At 46.4% G+C, this 24,117-nt stretch overlaps 1 protein-coding gene across 1 annotated transcript in view; it reads left to right on the forward strand.

Annotated features, from left to right (window-relative positions):
• The window catches only part of LOC144752653 (uncharacterized), a 197,837-nt gene that overhangs the window by 170,667 nt on the left and 3,053 nt on the right, over positions 1-24,117 (forward strand). Inside the window, exons 9-10 of the mRNA XM_078640528.1 lie at positions 13,314-13,481; positions 15,421-15,961. Of these exons, the coding sequence (XP_078496654.1) occupies positions 13,314-13,481; positions 15,421-15,961 (709 nt within the window). The remainder of the gene's footprint in view (positions 1-13,313; positions 13,482-15,420; positions 15,962-24,117) is intronic.

Below are 24,117 nucleotides of genomic sequence, written 5' to 3' on the forward strand. Positions count from 1 at the left end.
ATGACTATGGAACCGAGCCAGCACCTTCGTTATGGGACAAGGCCGGCATTTAATTCGCTGGTTTGCGGCGCCACTCCGAACACGCGCAGCGATCAGCCTCGACCCACTCCGCCGCAAGTGAGAGACAGATCTGGGGCGCCTGCTGGGAGACAGGGAATGGGAAAAAATGTTGAAGAGCCCAGTCCGCATACCCAGAAATGTGCGTTTTAGACAGATACAGCTGTTTATAGTCCACAGATCATATCTTACCCCTGAGCTGATTAACAGATACTTCCACCGCGATGATGCGGTATGTCCGCGTTGCTTGGAGCGGGATTGATACATATGCTCTGGGACTGTTCCGAGCTGCACACCTACCAGCCGCGGGCCGTGGAGGGAGTTACGGTGGGGCAGGGAGGCGGGGAGGGGGAGGGGCAGGGTGGAGGGACCTAAAAACTGGCATATGGATAATTGCAGGTAAGTACACAATTTAATTAATAAAACGAAATTCGTTGAGCGCACAGCATCGCATTTTGCGATGCAGTGCGTGCTACGAAATTTGTTTTAATAATTAAATTGTGTACTTACCTGCAATTATCCATATGCCAGTTTTTAGGTCCCTCCACCCTGCCCCTCCCCCTCCTCGCCTCCCTGCCCCACCGTAACTCCCTCCACGGCCCGCGGCTGACACCTACTGGGGGGCAGTCAGTGAGTGGTTGCATACATGCACAGGGCGCAACATCCCCTTTGAATGGCCTACTTACCTCTTACATCAGTTCAATAGGACTCCTTCCACAAAAGTTACATCTAGGTTCCTTGACCTGGGACTGGTGGTTGCCAAGTGCCTACTTACGAAGCAGTGGAAAGCACGGGATCCGCCACACATACACACATGGTGATACTCACTTTTTGCTTGGGCCACAGCGGAGGAACTAACTATAGTGAGGGAAGAAACGATGGGACTGAGAAAAGAGCCCATAGCATCCAGTGTGGGGACTACTCCAGACCCTGCAACAGACCGGGGGGATAGTCTGGGGGGGGGCAGCTGGAGGACAGCTGATGAGACTGTGCACTGGAGACTTAGCATCCCACCAGTAGTTGGTAGTGCCATTAGATACTTGTACGCACTCCACGTAATGCCCGGGGTGGGCATAGCCACAGCTAATAGAGGGGAAACTCGTATAAAGCTGATGTCAGGAGATGGGACACAGGGGATGGTGGGGGGCACGGGACGGGATGATTACACTGATGCGGTTAACCCCTTCGAGTCATGAGGTATACCTCTAGGGTGATCATGACGAGCTGAGCTCGTCATGACCACACCCATTATCATTATGGCCCAGCACAGGAGGAAAATAACTCAAGCAGCCAAGGTGTTACTGCTGCCATGGTTTGTTTATTTTTGTTAGTTCTAACCATAACAACTGTTCAATTGAATCTGAGGCAAGAATGGAAGAGACTCTGTAACACATGCTGATGAGACGATGCACTTACTGTACTGTAACCCTCATTCTACGTGACATAGTCGGCTCTGGAGGACTTGTCCGGGTCCAGTATTTGTGGGGGTATAGCCATGAATATCCTGTTTAGCGCTCAAATTGAAGGACATGCCAGTATCAGGGCTGGACGGAGTAAGGTATCGATGGCTCTCGAAGTGATGCGTTGCCTTTTCAGAATTTGTAATGCAAAGCAAAAAAAATTAATATAAACAGATTTGAAAAAAAAAAAAAAGGGATGTTACAAGTCAGAATTGTTCGGGGGAAACAGGTGATCGGTATGTCGGGGTGGAAAACTGTTACGTGAGAGGGAAGGGTCAGGAGTAAAATGTTTGAGTTTATTAAAGAACAAAAAAGTGAAACAAACAGTCAAGATGATAAAGCCATACAAATTATACAATGAAAAAAGAAATTATAAGAAACACAAAGCATATGAGACTAAATGAGAAATATAATCAAATTATGCATATAGAAAGAACATCGTAAGCATAACAATATCTGAAAAATGAAGAAAATATACAATATAACAAATAAAAAGTAAATGATAATCAATTAGAGAAATAATAAAAGGCATTGGGGGAATCAAGGTGGTTACCGTACTTCATTTGATTTGGTATAAGAGGTGGTGATTGAGGGGGCAATTAAGGATAAGTAATTTACCAAAGGTAGCCAAAGGAGATCTCTTTTGATTGCCAGGGAGATGGGAGAAAAATAATTAGTGTCAAGACGGTGATGAAAGCAAACCAAATTCCACCAAGAGCGAAATGTAACATTATTAGCCTGTTTCCAACTGGAAGTGATGAGATTAAAGGCAATAGCTATCAAAAGGTCAATGAGTATGTAATGTTGTGAAGGTTGAGGATAAATAGGAGAAAGAGAACCTAGAAAGATGTGAGTAATGGAGAAAGGGATTCAAAATTTAAAAATCTTATGAATTTGAGACCAAACAAGTTTCCAAAACAGTATAGGGGGACAATCACATAGCATATGCTTTAAATCTGCAATAGGACATGAGCAAGACCAACAAGTAGAGGGAGTGTCTGGTGAAAATGTCGATAAAATCAATGGAGTAAATAAAATTAGGAGTAAAATGTTAGGATGATGTTTAGGACATGTTAGCTTGTGCAGCTAAGTCGCTGGTTCTGTGGGTTAGCTTCGTTTACTCCCAATAAAGTGGCCTTTTGCACAATTTGAATGTTGTGTTGTAGTGTTTCCACCACAAAATCGGCTTTGTTACCAGTGAGATTCTTAAACAGGTTTCTACACTTCCCAGCTACATTTCGTGGTAAATAAATCTTCACTGCAGACCTAGGGTGCAAAATGGAAACTTTGTGGCGCTATATTGTGTTTTGGACTTTCAACTATACGTATATAAATTTGGCAGAAACGTTTTAGAAATATTATGTTAAATATAAATAATAGCTAAACCCTATAGTCGCTGTTCAAGACTAATAACTGATCAAAGCTGGGCAAAAAGCCAACGCCGGCAAAGCAGCTGTAGAGAGAATGTCTAAAACCCATATACTGAAACTGCAAGCAGTAGATAACATTTGTAATTAGTCAACTGGAATTTAAACGTGTCAGGATCCCATTTTGAAGTGCTTTCTTCATTTGAACAGTGTGGTGCAGATTCAACATTTGAAAAGGACAAAAATGGATATATTCCTGCAGGAAAAGCGAAAACAGTATTTGTAGATTATATATTGATGTATACTAGTCTGAGGCATATGGTAGAAGCGAGAAAGTACCACCTGGCCAGACATGATCCAATGATTGAGCTCATCTGCTACGTCTTTAGTTTCCAGCACAATGCTGGTCACATACCATAACCCGCAGTGATTTTTGGGTAGGTGGCCTAAGTGGATGTAGAAATGGGCACACTATCAAGGCGAACTTTGGAACTTTGTTACTGCATTTGGGAACAAATCTGATAGAGTTTGTTGATAGATCTCAGCAGACCTACTATATCATTTTTCTTCTGTTGCAAGTTTTAGCACAGAGCTCTAAAGTGCTGACATTCTATAAGGATAACTGAATTAAAATGAAGCAGTTGATGGCACCATGCTAGTGGAGTAGAAGCATTCACTGCTCTTCTAATATAGAAGGCTACTTCTGTAAATCGGAAAATAGTGTTTTATATGTGTTGTGGTTTGGTAATGCATAAATGAAACCAAGACATGTTGAAAAGACAAGGGAAGTGTGTGTTTAAGTCAAATCTGGCATGCTGTGTTTTGTATAAAGTTAGAAATCATGCAGAGACTGGACCTTATACGACCAAGCCAGCCTTTCTAGAGCTGTATCCTTTGAGAGTACATTTTTTTAGGTGCCTTATGTTTCAGAGATTTTACAACCTGTCTTTAGGAACATTTAAATAGATAAAAAAGGAACAAGAGTATCATATTTGAACCTACCGGTATTATGTTTTTCTGAAGGGGTCTGCTTAAGAAAACTACTCACGGCACTGATAATAAAGCTCATCGATGAGCTCAGTGCTGGAACAGACTTAATATGTACACCCATTCTCAAAAACTCTGGAGAAAAATTTGTATAGTGCAAGGCCAGATTAGGGCTTTGCAATTTGATTGGATAGAGTGGCAAATCCTTTAGCCCAAGTTAATATTAGGATTGTATGGGGACAATAAATTTGGCAAACTTTTTGCTAACCTCCTCAAATTGCACCAGGCCCAAAACCTAATCTCCAGTGTTAAATCCATGAGTATCTACCCATGATGCTGAAAAGGCTAGATGCTTTCACGAGTATTACTTGCAACTTTCCTTGACAGAGCTTACTGATCCGCAGAGCTGAGCCACTCATCCAGCAGGAGTCACGCCATCTAAACTGAAAGCAGGCAAATAGGGAAAGCCTGAAAAAACCTATCTCAAAGTAGAAGTTCCGCCTAGCAATATGCAAATTTCACCCTTCAAGGGTTCCAAGTCCGGATGGCTTAACAGATACCTTCTGCAGATGCTTTACGCCTTCACTTCTCCCTCTGCCACACTAGGCCTAACAAGAAACGATCAGAGAGGGCCAGTTGACCCCCTCTATGGCGGAGTCTACCATCTCTTTGATCCTTAAGCCAGATAAAGAATCTAAGGAATTGGGATCAAAGTTTTTCACAGCGATGCATTTGCAGGAGCTGTTGAGGAAACTGGTTCATCATGACAAGTCGACCTTTATTCTCGACTGACAGGTGGGGGACAATACCTAAAAGGCCTTACACTTTCTGGATATTCGGTCAACTGGGACTAGGTTGTCACTCTTGGTCACCCTGGACTCGGAACAAGCATCAACAGGGTAGACTGGGAGCTTATGGCTGGCACATTGAGAATGATGGGTCTGCTGTAAGGCTTCACCAAATGATGTCTGCTAGAGTACCGGGAGCCCATGGCCAGGATACATGTTAAAGGGCTCCATCCACAGTCAGTGATAATTGTTCAAGGTATGAGGCAGGGGTGCCCACTGTTTCCACTCCTATTTGCTCTGACACTGGAACCTAGTGCATAGGAGCCAAACCCAACATTACAGACATTACATTTGGCACCCAGGAAATTAAACTGGCTATGTTTGTAGATGACATCCTCTTTTCCATCATACACCCCCAGGGCTCTCTCCCTGCTGTCATGGAGAACTTAGATACTCTAAGTATCTCAACGCCCAAAGCGGTAGTCAAGCAACTACAGCACTACATTCACATGGGCAGTTGGCCACATTAACTGGTCACAACACGAACCCACTAAGCAGGACACACACTCGACTACCCCATCTTCTCCGCAATTAACATTTCTGTCAGCCACACCTACGAGCCACACTGGACCTACCACTACTGCGTCCACTTCTCCGTCACCAAACCCACCACAATCCTTGCAGAAGCTGGAACAAGGTCACTGAAGACCAGCTCACCACTCCCCTCAGCAAAACCGCAACACAGATATCCACGGAAGCTAACACCTCAGCACGCAACATCCACCCGTGTATATCTTGACTGCACTAACACTCTGGCCCAACTCAAGAAACCCTCAGGCAAGCAGACCTCCAATAAAGCCAACTGGTTCTCTTTCGCCATCCAATAGTCCAGGCGCCCCTGCAAAAGACTCGAGAAAAGATGGAGGAGCAGCAAGATCATGGCAGACCACGCAACTTTCAAATTCTCTCTTCACCGCATACCACAGCCTCATCAAAACAACAAGAAAGCAGACATTGAGAAATGCATCAACACCAATGAACACAACAGCAAAGAACTCTTCACCGTGGTCAAAGAATTGCTAAGCCCAGCTCAGAGACAGCAGACATACCCCCGGATCAAGACCTATGGGACAACCTCACCACCTTCTCCCACTGCAAGATCAAGGAGATCTACGGCAGCTTCACAATCCAAGACTCCCCAACCCAGATGCTTCGCACCCAATGGCTCCAGACCCAAGCAGACCTTGACCAACTGGACTACCCTCACCTCTGACGACACCCTCCGAATCATAAAGAGCATCCACTCCGGATCCCCCTCGGATCCCTGCCCTCACCACATCTTCAATAAAACCGGCATCTCCATTGCACCTGAACTCTGCCACACCATCAACTGTTTCATCAAGTCCACAATCTTCCCGGATGACTGGAAGCCTGCAGAGATCAACCCCCTGCTGAAGAAACTTTCTGTAGAACCAACAGACCTCAAGATCTACAGACCCATCTCCCTGCTCCCTTTCCCAGCTCCACGTCATCGAACTCTCCGAATTTGGCTTCAGAAGCAACAACAGCACCGAGACCGCACTCCTCGCTGCTACAGAGGACATCCATGCCCTCCTTGACCAAGGCGAGACTGCTTCACTCATCCTCCTGAACCTCTCAGCTGCCTTCTACACTGTCTCCCACCACACCCTCTGCGCAAGACTCCACAACTCCAGCATCCAGGACAAAGCCCTGGAAGGGATACACCCCTTCCTCACCGGCAGCAAGGAGAGAGTTAGATTTCAACAGTTCAACTCAGAACCCACAGAGATATGCTGCAGAGTCCCACCCTTTTCAACATTTACATGGCCCCACATGCTGCCATCTTCAGAAGCCACAGAATCAACATCATCTCCTACGCCAACGACACCCAGATGATTCTCTCCCTCACAGACAAACCCACAGGCGCAAAGAGCAACTTCGACAACGAGATGAAGGAAGTCGCCGCCTGGATGAAGGACAGCTGCCTCAAGCTTAACTCAGACAAGACTGAAGTCCTCCTCCTGTGCCCCTCCCCCTCCACATGGGAAAACGCTTAGTGGCCCGCAGCGTTCAAATGCCCCCCACACTCACGGACCACACATGAACTCATGGACTCCTCGCACTTAATAACCTGCCAAATCAGTGCTGTTTTGTCCTCCTCCTTCCACACACTCCAGTGATTTTAGACAACATATGGCATAGTATCTATCCCAAATTTATAAAACCATGTTGATAAAACTAAAAAACACAGTAGTTTTAAATAGTGAATGCCATAATACCTATGTTAAAACTAAGGATTTCATCATGGAGGTTAAAGTTCATTTAGACTTTTTCAATTAAATTTTTTTCCAGCTTGTTCGAAAATACGCGATAATCACCGGTTTGTGTGCGTTGAGTCAGTTCGCTCTGGATTTAGTGCTAAAGTGAATATGATCTGTACTCTAAACATGGCAACATTGGTTTATCCACAATTGCTGTATTTAATTTACTTATACATCCCTAGTAAAGTGCACTATATGTGCCCAGGGCCTGCAAATTAAATGCTACTAGTGAGTCTGCAGCACTGATTGTGCCACCAACTCAAAGCCCTTGAAACATGGCTCGGGCTTGCCATTGCAGAACCAGTGTGTGTAGTTTTAAACTGCAACTTCAACCTGGCTAACTAACCTACTTGCCAGGCCCAAACCATCCCTTTTATTACATTTACGTCACCTGTAAGGTAGGCCCTAGGCAGCCCCATGGGCAGGGTGCAGTGTATTTAAAAGATAGGACATGCATATTTAACGTTTACATGTCCTGGTAGTGAAAGACTGCTGAGTTCCTTTTTCACTACTGCAAGGCCTATCTCTCCCCTAGGTTAACATTGGGATTGCCTTAAACATCTTTTATGGATCATTTCCAATTGGCAGGAGATAGAAATTTGGGGTTTGGTGTCTCTGGACTCACAATTTGAGATCACAACTGATGGTGAAGTTGGATTTCAGATTGTAAGTCTGAAAATGACACTTTTCAAAAGTTGACATTTTCCTATGTGAACCATACTGTGCCTCTGCCTTACTCTGAATAAGCATTTGGGCTAGTGTTACAGCTGGGTTTTGTGAAGACCTTCCAGACAGTCACACAAAGGGAGCTGGGGGTGACATTTGCATCCTGATGACCCATCACGAGGCTGAAGGGCCTTCCTGAGGTAGAGTGGGATAGAAGAGTGGACACTTGCACCTGAAAAGGGCTGTTCCTGTCCCCACACAAAGAGCTGCATAACCCCCTGTAGTGTGTCTGGAACCAGGGCAGGAAAGGTAGGGTCCTTGTAATCTTCAAATGCCTCTTTGATTTCTCCCCTACTTTACAGGTACATTTGGGTATAAGTACTGGCCCCCTGCCACCACCAAATCAGAACTCTACTGGACCCAATGACATTCTGCTTGGAAGAAGAGCTGCTCTGATGTAGGAGGGAATGCCACTTAGCTACTTGCTCTGCTGTGTTGACATGCTGCCTGCTATGCTACAGGAGGAACTGACACTTTGCATCTTGCACTGCTGTGTTTGCCTGCTGCGTGCTGCCTCTTGCCTGGGTGTGAGAAGGACTGGAACCTGTTCTCTACATCCTTGAACCCAAGATTCTCCAAGGACATGCTGGCTTGACCCATATTTTCAGAAGTCTCAGGGACACAAGAGACTTCTTGACACTCAGCTGGTGCTGCTGGACACAGCCATCTGTTAGTCCTACCCTTGCCTGATGTGTCCCCCTCCAGTCTTAGGCCTCAGAAATGGGCTCTGCAGCTGTTTTGCTTCAAAACTGGTGCATCAGCCTAATTGTGGGAGAAAACCAACTTTGACGAAGTGCCAACTTGATGACCATTATTGGCTTTTAAGAACTGTTTTTGCCTTTAATCTTTAAAAATTAATATCTCGACTTCTACTTATTGGATTTTTTTGCTTTGGTTTTGTTTTAATGAGATTATTATTCTCTATTTTGTTAAACTTATATGGAGTCTATGTGTGGTGTTTTCACTGCGTTACTGAAATTAAAGTGTGCACAAATACTTCTTTACACATTGCCTCTTAAGTTAAGCCTCGCTGCTTTGTGCGAAGCTTCCGGAGGGTAAGCGCAAGTTAATATAGGATGTGTATCTGATTTACCCTCACTTGAGTGGTGGTCCCTACTTGGACAGGGTGCAAACCTCTGCCAACTAGAGACCCCATTTCTAACATGATTCTTAAGCAGGGAAAGATACATTCCCATCCCAGCGCTCTTGGGAAAAGGCACAGTGTATAACATTAGACCAGAAGCAATGAGGGGAAATATTGGAACAAGCTAACAATTTTGCCTCTGAAGCAGGGGGCAGGGAAACCCTACTGAACATACTATATGCATCACATTATACTCCGATGTGACTGGCGAAAATGGGAAGTGGGAAGAGTCCGGCATTCTGGAGGGGATGTGGGGAAGAGGGATCACTAACTGATGTGCTCTAGTCTTGTCCCAGATTGACAAACTTTTGTGCTCTGGTATTGACAAATGTGGTGGCTTTCATTGGATCTGCTCTAGCCAAATGCCCCGAAGTGATATCACTGAGACATATCTAGCACATCCAGCATCAGAATTCTAACTGAGGTCGCCTTATCTCCTATCTCTTATTTATAATTTCTTTTTAAAACATTTTCATTGATTTTACTGTGTAACACAATTTACAGCAATAATTAAACAACAGGGCGCTTAAGGGGTCCAATGTAACCCAGAAGGTGTCAGCATGTCTGAGTAAGTGCCTCCCAACTAATATATGCAGAATTAGTTCAATATCAGGGAAGGGAGGGTAATCCCCCATAGGGATATGGACACAGCACTGAAACGACAGCACTTGCACGGTCTCATATGTGTCTATCAGCATCACCCTTAGTTCTAAGATTTCCCATGTGAACCTTATTGATGCCAGTGGACTAGTAGAGTTTACCCCATCCCCATGATTTCTCAGATACTTGTACTCGAAACTGTTTGAGTAGGACATTCCAATCAAAAGAGATTAGTGCTTCACCTTCGACTGTGCCCCACCGCCAGCACCTCCTCCCCCAAGGCCCTATTCTAGGAGCCCATGGAGATTCCTATTGCTGCATAATGAATCATTTGGCCAGGAGCAGTGAAAGGCTGACAAAGCGCTGCATCACTTTAGTCTTTTTGAGTAAGGTGGACAGACCCAGTATACACAAGTCTACCAATGTCCAGCCCTGCACTCCCATCAGCCGCGAGAGCACAGCTGCCAAACAGTCGATCCTGGTTTTCTGGGGGCCACAACAACTACCTTTGGAGAATAAATGTCTGGAGTAACTATGGTTGAACCTGGGCATGGAGTAGCTCTCCACAGCAACAATGGGAATGGAAAGAGACTTTTCCAAACAATAGGGATGCTTGCTAGACTTCTTTAGTAATGACTGTAAAAAACTCACTTGCCTCAAGAGCCTAAAAGCCCTGAACATTTTGGATGGCTCCAAATTAGATAGTTATTATTCTATGATTTAACAACATAGGGCTGTGCAGTCATGAACTCAAAAGACTTGCTGCTTGGACAGGAGGCACATCATAAGGTGAGGGGGTTCATAAGAGGAAGCAATGTTTGAGTGTAGGGGGAAGGGATAGTTTCTTTTTTTGTTTCCAAGGTTTTCAAAAAAATTCTTACCACACAGAAGTCTGTACTAGTTGTGCGGGTGAAAATAAGTGCTAATAAAAATGTATATGAACTTAAAATTACCAGTACCTTAGGTGCAATTAAGCTATTTCATTTTTTAACATAGAGGCCTTCTTTCATGGAACTACATTTGATGCAATCTTATATTTTTTTAAAGAAATAAATAAGAGCTCCCTTGGCACTTTGGGCAGAGAGAGTGCTCCTTCTTGTGCCCATGCAGTTTCCCACTTACATGCTCCATGTCAAATGGAGGAGAGGAAACATATTGTTGTCATGCTCAGAAATTCCTTAAAGGAATATTCATAGTTTACTGTTTTTTCCTTTGGAGTTGATCACTTAGTTTCTCTCTAGAATTGTTGCAAAATGCTCTTTTAACATTGTGTTAAAAAATGTGTGTTTTAACATGCATTGATCAGCTGCACATTTTCAAAACTTTCTTTGAAGTTGGAGGTTTGTATGTCAGAATATCGACCACTATGAAAATAAGAATAAATGGGTATATAAATACTTGCTTATCTTTACTTCACATCTACATACCTTAGATATATTCATATTGTCAATGTATCTTATGTAATGGTATACAGTTGTGCAAAGCACACTATTACCTGGTAAGGCATCCTGGTGCGGAACATATATGAGGCAAAATTATGGCTAGTGGGGCTCCTTAAAAAAACAGATCTTCAACTATTTGTGGATTTCAAGAACTGAGGAGGCTCATGTGTGTAGCACTCATGCAGGCATTGGACTTGATCTGGGTACTGGGTGTCTTGTCTGGGAGGGAGAGAATGAGTTGTGAGTCATTGGTCTAGACGGGGACTTAATGTTGTGAGAGTGGATGATGCTGACTAGAGGGATCATGTATGTGTTGAAGAGGGTCTGGATTATGTAGGATCCTTGCGGAACCTCATAGAAGAGGTCGCTAGTGTCTGAGGTGTACGGTGCCAGGCTGATTGACTGGCTCTTTCCAGTCAGGAAGGAGCAAATCCATCAGAGTGCGTGTTCTTCGATTACGATGCCGTGTAGGCGTTGGATGAGGATGGGGTGGGAGACAGTGAGGTCCAGAAAGAGGAGGGCTTCTATGTCTCCTCTATCCAGAGTCATGTGGATGTTACTCTGGCAGTGATGAGGGCAATGTTTATTCTGTGTTAAGGTCTGAAAACAGACTGAGTGGTATTGAGGTGTTAGTGGCCACTGAGATATTTGGTGATGTGTCTGTTGAAGATTTTCTCTAAGATCTTGGCCAGAAATAGTTGCAGTAAGAGCAGTCTATTGTTGGTGTACGTTGAAGGTTCCTCTGAGGGTCTTTTCAACAATCGGAGTACAGCTGCAAATTTCCAAGCACTTGGGAAGGTTGCAGAAGCGGTGAAGGCATTCAGAATGACCGTTATCCTGGTGCCAATGGGTTTCAGTTCTCTGTATTAGGTGAGGTGAGGGTAGCAGTCTGACTGGGCCCCTGTGTTGCTGGACTTCATGGTGACAGCAGTTTCTTCTGGGGTGATAATGGGCAATGTGGTTAGCACAGGTTTTCTGCCTAAGATCTGCAGGCATTTAGCAAGGTGTGTTGTGTCCAGTTGTGGGTTGAAGTTGCAGTAAATGGCAGTAATTTTGTTGCTTAAGAATTGAGGAATATTGTGGCAGAGGTCCTTCAAGAATGTCATCGAGATGGAAGAGGCCACTGGTGAGGTGAAATTCTTCACCATGGCAAAGATATTATTGCTTCTGTTGGTGTTGGCATTGATGCGATATACTAGAGCTTTGTGGTCCTTATCATTTGTTAGTAGCTTCTCATGGCACATCAGAACATGCTCCTGTCTACATTATCCTGGCTCAATATCCATTTGTGCTTCAGTTGTATGTTGTGGATATTCATCAGTCTGAGTTCCTTACTCCGTGTAACAACTAGCCTGGGATCGGGATCTAGATCGTGTTGTATTGCTGGGTTGGGGTTGGGGCAGGGAGTCAACACAGGACGTAATCCAATTATTGAAACTCTTGATGGCTTTTGGATACTGTGTTGTGTTCGGGTCAGTGGGTTTTGAGAGCACTGCTCCTGTCCTTGTCAGTGATACAGCTCCAATTTTAGAGAATTAGACTTGGACGGGGATGGGGAAGATACATATATGTGGAGTAAAATATACCAAATCTAAAAAGACCCGGAGGTAATGTTATCAATATTGGGGTAGCTTCCTGGATTTGTACTTTGGGAGCCATGGTCTTTGGACAGTGAACCGGGCGATCGGACAGCCGACAAGGCCTAATGAAAATGTGTCTTCTATGTAAAGGGGAACAGTAGTGGAGAATGGGACTAGTAATGGCCATGATTATTGACAGTACATGTAAACTCCTGACAGAGTAATGTTAACCTTGATTGTGTACCTTATGTTGCTTGCTTTGAAATGAAAAAACTCTAATAGTTTGTCATTTTTTTTACAGAATAGTCAACCTATATTTAGCTCATTTTACTAACTTTCTGGATATTCCTTTTTCTGATATTCTTGCTATGCCATTTCTGTAGAATGGTACTTAGAAATCTATATTCGTTTGCTTGCTTTGTGCAGTCTAGTATGATTTCATCATATTTACCAGAGTTGCTTTTTGGTTCCCAGTCCAGCCCTGTTAAGCAGACATCTCCCCAATCCACAGCGCTTCTGCAAAGTAAAAGTAGTCATATATTCCTGCCAGTCGAGACCAGGTTTTATTCACCAACATTGACAGTTCTAGTCAGCCCACCAGCCATTCAGAACTGGTATAGCACTTACAAAGTTTGTGGGTGATAAAGTAGTATTCTTCCCATAATTACTTCAGTGTCTTTCCTTTGCTTCAAAGTTGGCCCACACAATAACATCTTGCCTATTCTAGGCAAATGAGGAATGTTCTATAACTGTCAGCATTTTGGGGACAAAGTTGAACGATTAGAAATTAACCTGCATCGTCTATGTTTTCCATTTAAAGGTTTAACTTCTGAGTCCTTCTTATCCGTAAGCAACTATAACAGACCGTCGGATACTCCGTACATCCTGAAATCTGATAAAATAACAATCCCTTCACAAGGCGACTCTGCAGACATTGCTCTGGTTCTTTATCAGACACAAGACATGGTCAACATCTGGGATGATAGAGGTAAGATGCAGGTGTTTAAGGTCACTATAAATCCTTGGTCATTGCACAGATTAAATACAGCAGATGAGGGCTTGCATATAGGGACGTTGGGAATTTTCTGACGTTCTGCTGACCCCGATTGCCTCCTATGGTTAGTGAAGAGCCAGTCACGTGTTAGAAAATTTTGACACATGAATAATGTGTTCCCAGTCCTTTCAGAGGCATCAGTTTGGCCAGAGGTTTTGCCCTTTGATTCGTTTGGTGGGCCTATTATTCACTTAAAACTGCACTCTGTAACTAGCATCTAGTCAAGCAGTCTATCCTACATGAATAAGTATAGGTATCAGCGTGTTGTGTGTGTTTTAAGATTTTGATGCAGTATTTGTCTCACAGCAGACATTGATGAAGCTGATGGTCTCTTCTTTTGTGACCATTGAAGCTCTTTTATACAGTGTGCTGATATTTTATCTGTGATGAAGGGGGCTGTTCTTTCCTGCTCGCCGCTTCATCAAAGTGTCTAACACAGATAAGTAGAAGTGCCAAAGATAGACAGTTTTTCAGAAGAGTGTTTACTGATGTTAAATATCTTTATGAGTGCATACCGTCCCACTTCCCCAAGGTTCCAAGTTAGTCCACTCCACATACTCAATATGCATATCTGCTAACTCTCTAGCATGTCTCCATAAAGCAAATCTTCCAAGATAAGTTGCTCTTGTGAATTTCAGTGGGATCTGCCATCTTGTAACTAACACCTTCAGAGGAGGGCACAACCTCCCACTACTTTCATTTTATTTATACTGTTGTGGTTCAGTACTTTAGACTATTTTCATTTCATCAGTCGCTTAGATGAAGGGATAACTAAGTCAAATTCTAATGCAAGTTTATGGATCTGCTTTAGCCCACACAAGCCTCCTGGAGTTGGTGCTACCATTATCTTCATTTGACAATGCTTGCTCCCTAGGCCACTTCTAGCTGCACTGCGAGACAGTCTATGTTTAAAAATGGCTGCCATCTGGGGCATGAATTGTGCGTTGGGCTGTAGAGCAGGAAAGGCACATCAGAGCAAATCATAAAATTCTCACTAACCCAAGGATGAATGATTGTAAACACATATTTCAAAGAGCCTTTTCATCCCAAGAAGAGAGCCCGTCTTAAAAGATTAAAGAGAATACAAAACAAAGAGGTTGAAGGCAAGTAAACAAATTAAGAATTGTGCAAACATTAGATGGAAAAGAAAGAATTCTAACACGTCAGTAAAATAGTCTGATGAGAATAGTATTGCATATTTTTATGTCCTGGGACGAGAATGCATGCTCCCTTTAGAGGAGTTATGGAGGGGTGCACAGACAAGTTGGGCAAGGTTCTCAGGTATTAGGCCTGAATGAGAGTTGTTTATGCATTACTTTATTCTAAATATGTGAAATTTAAATTAGAAGATATGCTGCGGGCCTCTAGGTCATCTGCAAGTGTGTTTCCACCAAGAGAGGATAATTCACTGTTTAGACAAAGGGAAAACAAAAAACAACACAGGTCCAAAGGTGAAATGAAGATCAATGTGTCAAGTGTGGGTTTTACAAACTTGTGGTTTGACACAAATAATGAGCAACTGTATTTGACAGTTATGGTCTACTAGGTATGCACACTCTGAGCGTTTCTTACCTCTTGACCCTTATTTACCATTTCATAAAAAAAAAAAATTAAAGAACATCTCCTAAATTTGAGGTTCACAAGTCGTACCCCTATTGTGAGTTCCTATTGCTTACAATCCTTGTTGCCATACTGGCAAAATTACACAATGAAGGAGGAATTATGTGATCTTTAACGGTAATTAAAAGGTTTGGAAGCCTTAAAATATGGAAGAGAAGCTTCTTAAAACAGCCAGGACTTACATAAAGGACGTTTGCAGTATGAGTATGGATGTATGAGCTTTGGACTCAAGTGTATTTGTCTTGTATTTTAGGGAGTGGAGCAGATCGAGATGTCTCCTTCTGGAAAGTTGACCACTGCTGCAGCCTGGGCCACATCGCCGTTGATAATTACAATAAGCCATCTGGAGTATTTGCAAAGGAGATTAAGGCAGGGACTCTGGTGAAGCCTACCTCCTTTGTCCAGATTTGGACAAATAGGGGTTCGGGAGCTAATAGGGCTGGTGCCATTTGGCGTCCTGTGTGTCCATCCGGTTATGTAGCCCTTGGCTATGCAGCTACAGGGAACTATGCAGCTCCTTCTTCTGATGACTTCCGCTGTGTTAAAGCAGAGTATGTAACTCCGGCACAGTGGACCTGGGTTTGGAATGATGGTGGAAGTGGGGCAAGGGATGATGTCAGCATCTGGAAAGCATCTCCAATAAATCCAGAAGGTCAAACCCTCAATGCTATGTCTGGTATTAAAAGGCACGGGGACATGGATATCCCAGCATACGTGCTGAAGAGCAAGTACGTTTTAGTCCATAATAGTAAGCCCACCAAAAAAGTAGTCCTTTATGATATTAAATATAACTTCAATTGTGGAAAAATACAAACTGGGGGGCACTACCAACCAGAATATAAGATCCTTAATTATTGCCCGGCGATGTCGCCTCTTGAACCCACACAGAAGTTAAACTATTGAAGAGGCAGGCGCTGGAGACTGGAAGGCGGGAAACAAGGGTTTTTATTCTCTCCGGAGGAGAACACAACGAAACGGACAGAAGGTATCGTTCTGAGGTGCTCTAACTGCATCCCGGAGGCCTGGCCTCTTATACATGAGTTTATCTCTTTATTACATGTAACACATTCTCGTTGATACTTTGATGTACGGAAAGACATCCTCAGAATCCCCCCTTCCCAGCCTGTTCCCATGCAAGGCTATAGTGGAAGTCCCCGCCCCGTTCACAACAGGTGGTGATCATTGCGCAGCTGGGTATTCCGCCGATTCACGGAGTGTGCGGGTTTCGATCGGATCTCGTGGGGTGGGGGGGGGCTTTGATCACCTCGGGGATCCTTTGAGGAGGGAAGCTTCCTATTGTATGGGGAGGGGCAAGAGGTTGGTATCGGCAGAGCTAGGTGTCGGTCTGGGAACGGGGAAGACAAACGGGCACACGGGGAAAAGGGGTTTGCATCAAAAGGGCCGGAGATCATGACGGGGAAACAGGGAGGTGTCGCGCTGGGAACAGGATGAGGGCCTGGGGCAGAGCAGCGCCGAAGAGGGGTTTATGACCCAAGGCAGGTGCAAGCAGGGGGTTGCTAGCGAAGTTTGGAGGGAGAGAGAGAGAGACGCGCTGGCTCTCGGCGAGAGCCGGGAAGCCATGGTGTCCAAAAATGGCGGCTGTTTTACGCGCACAAAAGGTTTAAGGAGAGCAAGAGGGCGCCGATAATGTTGACGGTTTTCAGCCTAACTTTTAACAGTCCTCCCTTTTCAACATATCTAGCCAACTTGCTTATTCAATGTCGATTTTCATCAAATTCCTAACTTCGGTATCATATAATGCCCTCATATGTTCGCTTCCAATGTCCACAGTTTTGGGAAAAATACAACTCGCACATAAAGAACACATAGGTGGCAAACATTGAATTCCTAAGCATAGGCCACATATTATAACTACGGGAATCAGGATAATGGTGAGCAGTCTCCAGCCCCAGCTTTTGACGGTGTCCCAGAACCAACCACCAAGCGACCATTCTTCTTGCTCTTGGTGGACTTCCGAAGAGAGTCTGTGAAGATGTTCGATGGCTTTGTACACTGAGGGTGAGTTGTCCGGTATGTATGTACAACAGCTGGCCCCAATAATGCGGCATGCTCCTCCACGGTCCGCCAGAACTACATCTAAAACGAGGCGGTTCTGAAGGGCCACCAAACGGACCGCTTGGAGCTCGGCAGTGTTGTTGGCAAAGATGCCCGCTGTGATGTTTATGGTTGTCTCGACTGCCTGAGTCAAATGTCGGATGGCACGGCTGTTTGCCATCGGGCCCCAGAGGGGGACGAGTCCTTTCATAGCATCGAGGAACTGTGCTCCTGTTGAGTCGGCTTGCTCAACGTCTTTTGCTCGTTTTTGCCTGTGGTGATTCGCTGGGGCCACATAAGTTGGAGGAAGGACGAAGGAGATGTAGCAAGTGCCCCCCCAGCCTTTGGGGAGCCAGGTGTAGGCCTTCGTGCCACAGATGAAATACATGTTTGGGGAGGACACAAAGGAAGGTGGATCCGTGGAGTCCAAAGTTCTGGTAAAGCGGCAAGCGCTGTGACCCACCAGCTGTGTCCCAAGTCCTTCTACACACATGTGGCCTGTGACGTTGATGACCGTCAGGGCTACAGTCAGAGTGGCAGCCGTTCGTTTCCGCAGATAGGAGAAGGTGGGTCTGGTTGGATTGTTGAATACCTGCATTTTGATTCGTTCTTTGGCCGGAATGTCCATTTGGATTGAGTCGCTGGGGTTCAGCGGGCAGAAGTGTGTCTTTGTCTTGTTTCGCCCGGCCCCATGAGAAGAATGTGCTGCAGCTCTGCTGGAGGTGGCATTTTCCGTATAGCTCTCTTGCAGGAGGATCAGCCAGGCAAGGCAGGAGCCGTGGACGGAGAAGGGTGAAGGGATGAATGGTATTGAATGTCCAGTGGCATGGGGTAGCAACCCACAGATCCAGCAGTTGGTGGCGTTGGTGGCAAGATTGTGCTGGTGAAGTAGCTGTACGAAGGAGTTGTTCCAGAACTCCTTTCGCCTCTCTCTTAGTTGAGGAGAGAGCGAAATTAGATAATGTTCCTTCATGGTGGTAGGCTGAGCAGTGGTTAGGAATGTTTCGTGAGCAGGTGTGTGTTCTTCCATAATCCAGAGCGTAGTCATGAGGAGAAAACAGAGGAGGATTACGATGAAGAGTGCAATTGTCTTTGAGCTATGGAGTCTGTCTGTTCTCGGATTTCTGTAGTGGGTATTTCCTGTTGTCTCAGTCGGCTTCTTGTTTGGCGCTTCCATCATCTTCTTATCTGGCGCTTCCATCATCTTCGTCTTCAAGGTGCTCGGTAGTGGGCAGGACCACAGACTCAGTTTTAGCTTCTCTCCAGGTAACCCTTGGTAGTTTGGGTCACCGTTCTGAGATTTTCTAACCTAGTCCGTGGCCTACTTAGCCGAAGCTCCCTCCTTTCGACGCAGGAAATACCCTTCTCGAGATGGCACAGTGGGGTCAGGATGTTTTGAAAGTTCAAGTGTCTCTGTATCAGGGTAGCAGTTCAACGATGGTCGGTCCCGGTTCAGGAGCTCTTCTTGGGTGTTGACGGTGTCTGTCGTGGCCAGGGCTGGAGAGACCCTTTTGCAGTGATGGGCGTGCAGCCAGTGTTTCTTCCCCTCCACTCGAAGTGCGGTCCGAGTGGTGATCAGCACTTGCCAGGGGCCCGTCCACCGGGGTTCCAAACTCTTTGATCGCTGAAAGTTTCGGATCAGCACGAAGTCCCCCGGCTGGATGGCGTGACCCGGACCCCTGGAAGCATCGGGGATGGCCTGCCGCACCTGCTGATGAAGGACAGACAAAGTTTCAGTCAATTTGTACAGATAATCAGACATTAGGACATCCGGAACGTCATGAATGGACGTTGGTTTCGGGGCAGACCAGACGCTCATGGGTCGGCCGAAGACAACTTCATAAGGGGTTAAGTGATGTCGGGTGGGGGTAGAGCGCATCGATAGCAATGCCAATGGGAGGGCGTCTGGCCATTTCAGGCCCGTCGTAGCCACTATTTTGGCCAGTTTAAGCTTTAGTGTGGCGTTGTGTCGTTCGACCAGCCCAGCAGATTGAGGGTGGAAGACTGCGTGGAATTTCTGTTTGATACCCAGCCCATTTAGGATGAGCTGGATAACGTTGGCTACAAAGTGGGGGCCATTATCACTCCATAAAACACGACAGAGGCCATAACGGGGGAAAAACTCTTTTAACAGGACCTTTGCAGTGGCCATAGCGGTGTTGTCACGGGTCGGATATGCTTCCACCCATTTGCTAAATGCGCACACCACAACAAGTACATATTTCAGGCCTTGGCATCTGTCTAGCTGGATGTAGTCCATCTGCAGGACTTCAAATGGGTGGTTTGGGACCCCAAATCCCCCCCGGGGTACTACAGTTCCCTTCCCGGGGTTGTGTTGCAGGCATATTAAGCATTGTTGGACCAGGCGTTTGGCGGAATCTGGGATCTTGTCATTGTGCCAAACCCTGGAGACAAGTTCGATCATGGGGGCTGATCCTATGTGGGCTGGGGAGTGTGCCATGGATAATATGGGAATCAAGTATGAATCAAGTAGTAACCACCTGTTCGTGTCTTCTGTCCGCCAGCAGCCTTCATCGTCTTTCAATCCCACCCGTGCCCATTCAGTCAATTCGTGTTGTGTGCTAGCCATTTGTATGTCTCTAATTGTGTCAGTCCAGTTTTCTGCTTGTGACCTGGTCACGTACATACGTGTTGTCGTTCTATTTTCTGCTGTCGTTCGGGCGGTGATGTCGGCTAGTGCATTTCCCTGTCCAATAATGTCTGTCACCTTCTTGTGTGCCTGGCATTTGATAACGGCAAGTTTGTTGGGGAGGAGGACAGCTTCGATTAAGGCGGAGACTAAATCCCCGTGCAGGATGGGTGTGCCGTGTGAGGTCAAGTATCCTCTCTCCCTCCAGAGGAGCCCAAAATGGTGAACCACCCCGAAGGCATACTGGCTGTCGGTGTAAATGTTCGCCGTGGTTCCTGTTGCCAGGATGCAGGCTCTCGTCAAAGCAATCAGTTCCGCTGCCTGGGCAGATCGCTGGGTGATGCGGGCTGTTTCTACTACAGTTCGAGCTGTGGTGACTGCATAGGCAGCGGAAGTGGTACCATCGGAGAGCTTGATGCAAGAACCGTCCACCCACAACTCCCCGTCGGGGTCAGGGAAAGCTGTGTCTCTGAGATCGACCCTACTCCTGGTCTGTTCGTCCGTAAGAGTCACGCAGTCATGTACGGGGTGCACATTGGGGTCGTTCTCTGGCAGGGGTAACAGAGTTGCTGGGTTCAGTGTGGTGCATCTTTTCAGGGTGATATGGGGGGCAAGCAAGGTTAGTTCGTATCCAGTCAGTCGTGCACTCGTCAGATGTTGCGTCTTGGTTTGGTTCAGGAGGGTGTCGACTGCATGGGGTACCAGTACCGTGAGGGAATTCGAGAGTACAATCCCCTCACTCTGTCGGATAGAGACTGCAGCAGCAGCTACAGCTCGAAGGCAGGCAGGCAAGGCTCTGGCGACAGGGTCAAGAGTGGCAGAGAAGTAAGCGCACGGTCGTTGCTTAGGACCGATGGCCTGGGTCAGGACAGATAAAGCGCACCCCTCCCTTTCGTGAGTGTAAAGGGAGAAGGGCTTTCTGTAATCAGGGGTACCCAGGACAGGGGCTGAGCAAAGGGCATCTCGTAGTTCTGTGAAGGAGGTTTGACACTCAGGAGTCCAAGGGAGTGGGAAGGGGACGTCTTTGTTCAAGAGAGAGAGCAGTGGTTTTACAACGAGGCTGAAGTTTGGCAACCATTGTCGGCAGAAGGAGGTGAGGCCTAATAGGGAGCGAACCTGCTTCTGGGTTTTAGGGACAGGGGTGTCTAGAATGGTCTGGATTCGATCAGGGGTGAGTTTCCTTCCATCTTTGGACAGAAGGTGGCCTAGGTAAGTGACCTGGGGTAGGCAGAATTGCAACTTCTTCTTGGAGACCTTGTGGCCATTTTCCGCAAGGAAGTGCAAGAGTTGAATGGTGGCGGTAACCGCTAGAGGGGTGGTGTCGGCTGCCAAAAGGATGTCATCGACATATTGTACCAACACCACCCCGTCGGGTAACCGGACTTGGTCTAGTTGCCTTTTGAGGGCCTGGCTGTAGATGCTAGGGCTCTCCGTGTAGCCTTGAGGGGCTTGGCAAAATCTATATGAGCGGGATTTTAGGGTAAAGCCGAAGAGATATCGGCTGTCGGGGTGGATGGGGATGGAGAAGAATGCGTTCTTGAGGTCGATGACGGAAAAGGTGGTTGCAGTGGATGGAATCAAGGTCAGGATGGTGGTGATGTCTGAGACCACAGGGTACTGGGGTACTACCACTTTGTTGATCTCTCGGAGGTCGATGATGAAACGGTATGCTTTCTCATCTCCCTCTCCCTGCTTCTTGATAATGGGCAAGATAGGGCTGTTGCAAACGTTGCTAACCACTTCCTCTACCACTCCTGCGTCTATCAGTGACTGGATAATCATTACCAATGCCTTCTCGCCCTCTGGCGATATCCGATATTGTGGGAGTTTTGGGAGTGTTGCATCTGGTCGGACAGTAATGTGCACTGGGTCAATTAACATACGCCCTACGTCCGAATCCGCTTTGGCCCACAGATACGGAGGCAGGGTGTCAAGTAGGGACGCGTCGACGTCGGTGATGGAAAACATGTGTCGGGGGGAACAATGTTTAAGCAGAACGGGGTTGTCGTAAAGAAACACTCGAACTCCATCTTGAGAACACCTAATCGTCGCTCGGAAGTGTTTCAGTAAGTCAAGTCCCATAATGGCGTCAGGGCTATTGGAGGAGAGCAAGAACGTGGTGTCGGTGGTGTTGTTTTCTACGTCAAAGAGAATCGGGGCAGACAAAGGGTTGGTGGAGGGCGTTCCATCGAAACCTGTCGATGTTATGAGTGAGCCAGACAAGGGTGCCCTTGGAATCAGTCGTTTAGATAACGCACTACGTGTTGCGCCAGTGTCTACCAGAAATGGAGACTTGGTACCCAGGACCTTAGCAGTGACATAAGGGCCCTGCTGGTCAACATAGAGCTCGACTGGATCCCTCCCTCGCCCTTGGCTGTCCTATGCAAAGGTGTGAGTGTCGTCATAGTCAGATTGTTGATATTGGTTCTGTCTGGGTCGATCGAACGTATTCGGTCTGCTTGATCTGTCATTAGTCGCGTCATTTGGGGGCCCTCGTTGTGTTCCCCTAGGTCTCGGTCCGTTTGCTACCTCCCTGGGGTCTCTGTTCCTGATCATTTCCAGGAGAACTGGGCACTGGGATTTCCAATGGCCAGTCCCTTTGCAGAAAGCGCACTGGTCATCTCTAAGGTCTGTGCGTCCACTGTAGGGAGTCAGAGTGCGGTCCTGGGGTAATGCAGTCTTAGGGACGTTTGTCTGGTAGTTTCCCCGGTATTGGTCTCGTCCTATAGTCACCCCTTGCAGTTTGGCAATCATCACCCTCTCCTTTAAGTCTTTCTTCTTTTTCTCTGTCGCCCTATCGTTTTCATTTTTCTGATGCTCATAATATTGGGCCATCTGAAGAATCGCTGTAGGTTTGGAGGCTGCCCAACTACTCTCGCTGGCCTGTAGTTTCTGGGAGATGTCCAATGATAGGCCCTTAACATAATTCTGGACAAACAGATGGTGTCCGGTTGCAGTGGTCATGTCCTGGCCGCTGTAATCAGAGAACACCGTTTCAAACCGGGAGAAGTATTCCGATACATCCTCCTGGGGTTTTTGGCGACAGGCTGTTACTATCGACCAGTCCACTTTCTTTTCTGGGATTAGGGTTTTTAATTTCTCTACAATTTTATCTGGGAGGTCTAGAATGGATTTCAACGGCTTTTGTCCTGGTCCCCGTTGTTTGTCCAAGTCATCGAGTTGTGGCCAGGTATGTCCGAACAGCTCAAGGTGGTCGACTTTCCGGATTTGCTTCCACACATCAGCTGGTAGACATAACCCGAAGAACAAGTCGATGTCAGCCAGGGTCATGATAGTCGAACCCAGGGCTGTACCTAATTCAGTATAGAAGGCAGTGGGGTTTTTTCGTAGGTCGGGTAGAGATTTCCGGAATGTCAGTATCTCTTGCCGGTCCCATGGCTGGTAGACCCAGTTGTATACTACCCTTCCCTTCGCATCTTGGTTGTTTGCATCATCGTGAGTCCCCGTACCCCGTGGAGGAACCCAGTAAGGGGCAGCCTCACGTATCGGCATCATGGTGTTAGATTGCTCGGTTGGCGGTTCGGTCACTACGGGGGCCGTGGATTTAGCTCCCGGCTTTCGTTCAGTGAGGTGGCGGAAAACCTCAAGCGTACGCGTAAAGAGGTCCGACACATCACACTCGCCCTCATCCCCGATATCGACCTTCCGGTACAGGGTCCTTAGGCTCTCGGGACCTTTGTCTCGATATCGGTCCTCGTATGCATTCAAGACATGATAACACAGTCGTACGGTAAAATGTCGTCTGTGACTCCCTGTATACGAGCTGAACATATCTGTGATGTACTCTTCATCATCCTTCCTTTCTACCAGTGTCCTTGCTATTTTGTCGATCCCCGCTCGCTCATCTTTGTCTAGCCTGTTTGTTCTTGCAAGGCCAGCCCCTCGAGTCTCATGCTCGTCTAACGTTGTCGTTGATGTGGGTTTTAATACAAGGGGTTCGGCTGGCACAGAGGCCATTGGGGCCGACGCTGCGGCGGTACCTTCGTTTGTACCTGGGGGTGGCGCGTGCTGCGCCAGGGGCCGAGAAGGGGCATATGGAGGGGGCATGTAGATGATAGGGGGACCTAACAGCAGGTCCTCATTGGCTTGTCGTTTTGAGGGTAAATCAGGGTAGAGCATGGAGGGGGTTCTAACCGGACACTGGCTTGGCGTTTCCCTTTCTAGTTTCTGTTTAGCTTTCTCTCTTTCCTCTATCTCCTTTTTTAGCTTCTGAGCAGCTAGGTG

Source organism: Lissotriton helveticus, chromosome 5_1 (assembly GCF_964261635.1).
Source record: "Lissotriton helveticus chromosome 5_1, aLisHel1.1, whole genome shotgun sequence".
In the NCBI taxonomy this organism is placed as follows: domain Eukaryota; kingdom Metazoa; phylum Chordata; class Amphibia; order Caudata; family Salamandridae; genus Lissotriton; species Lissotriton helveticus.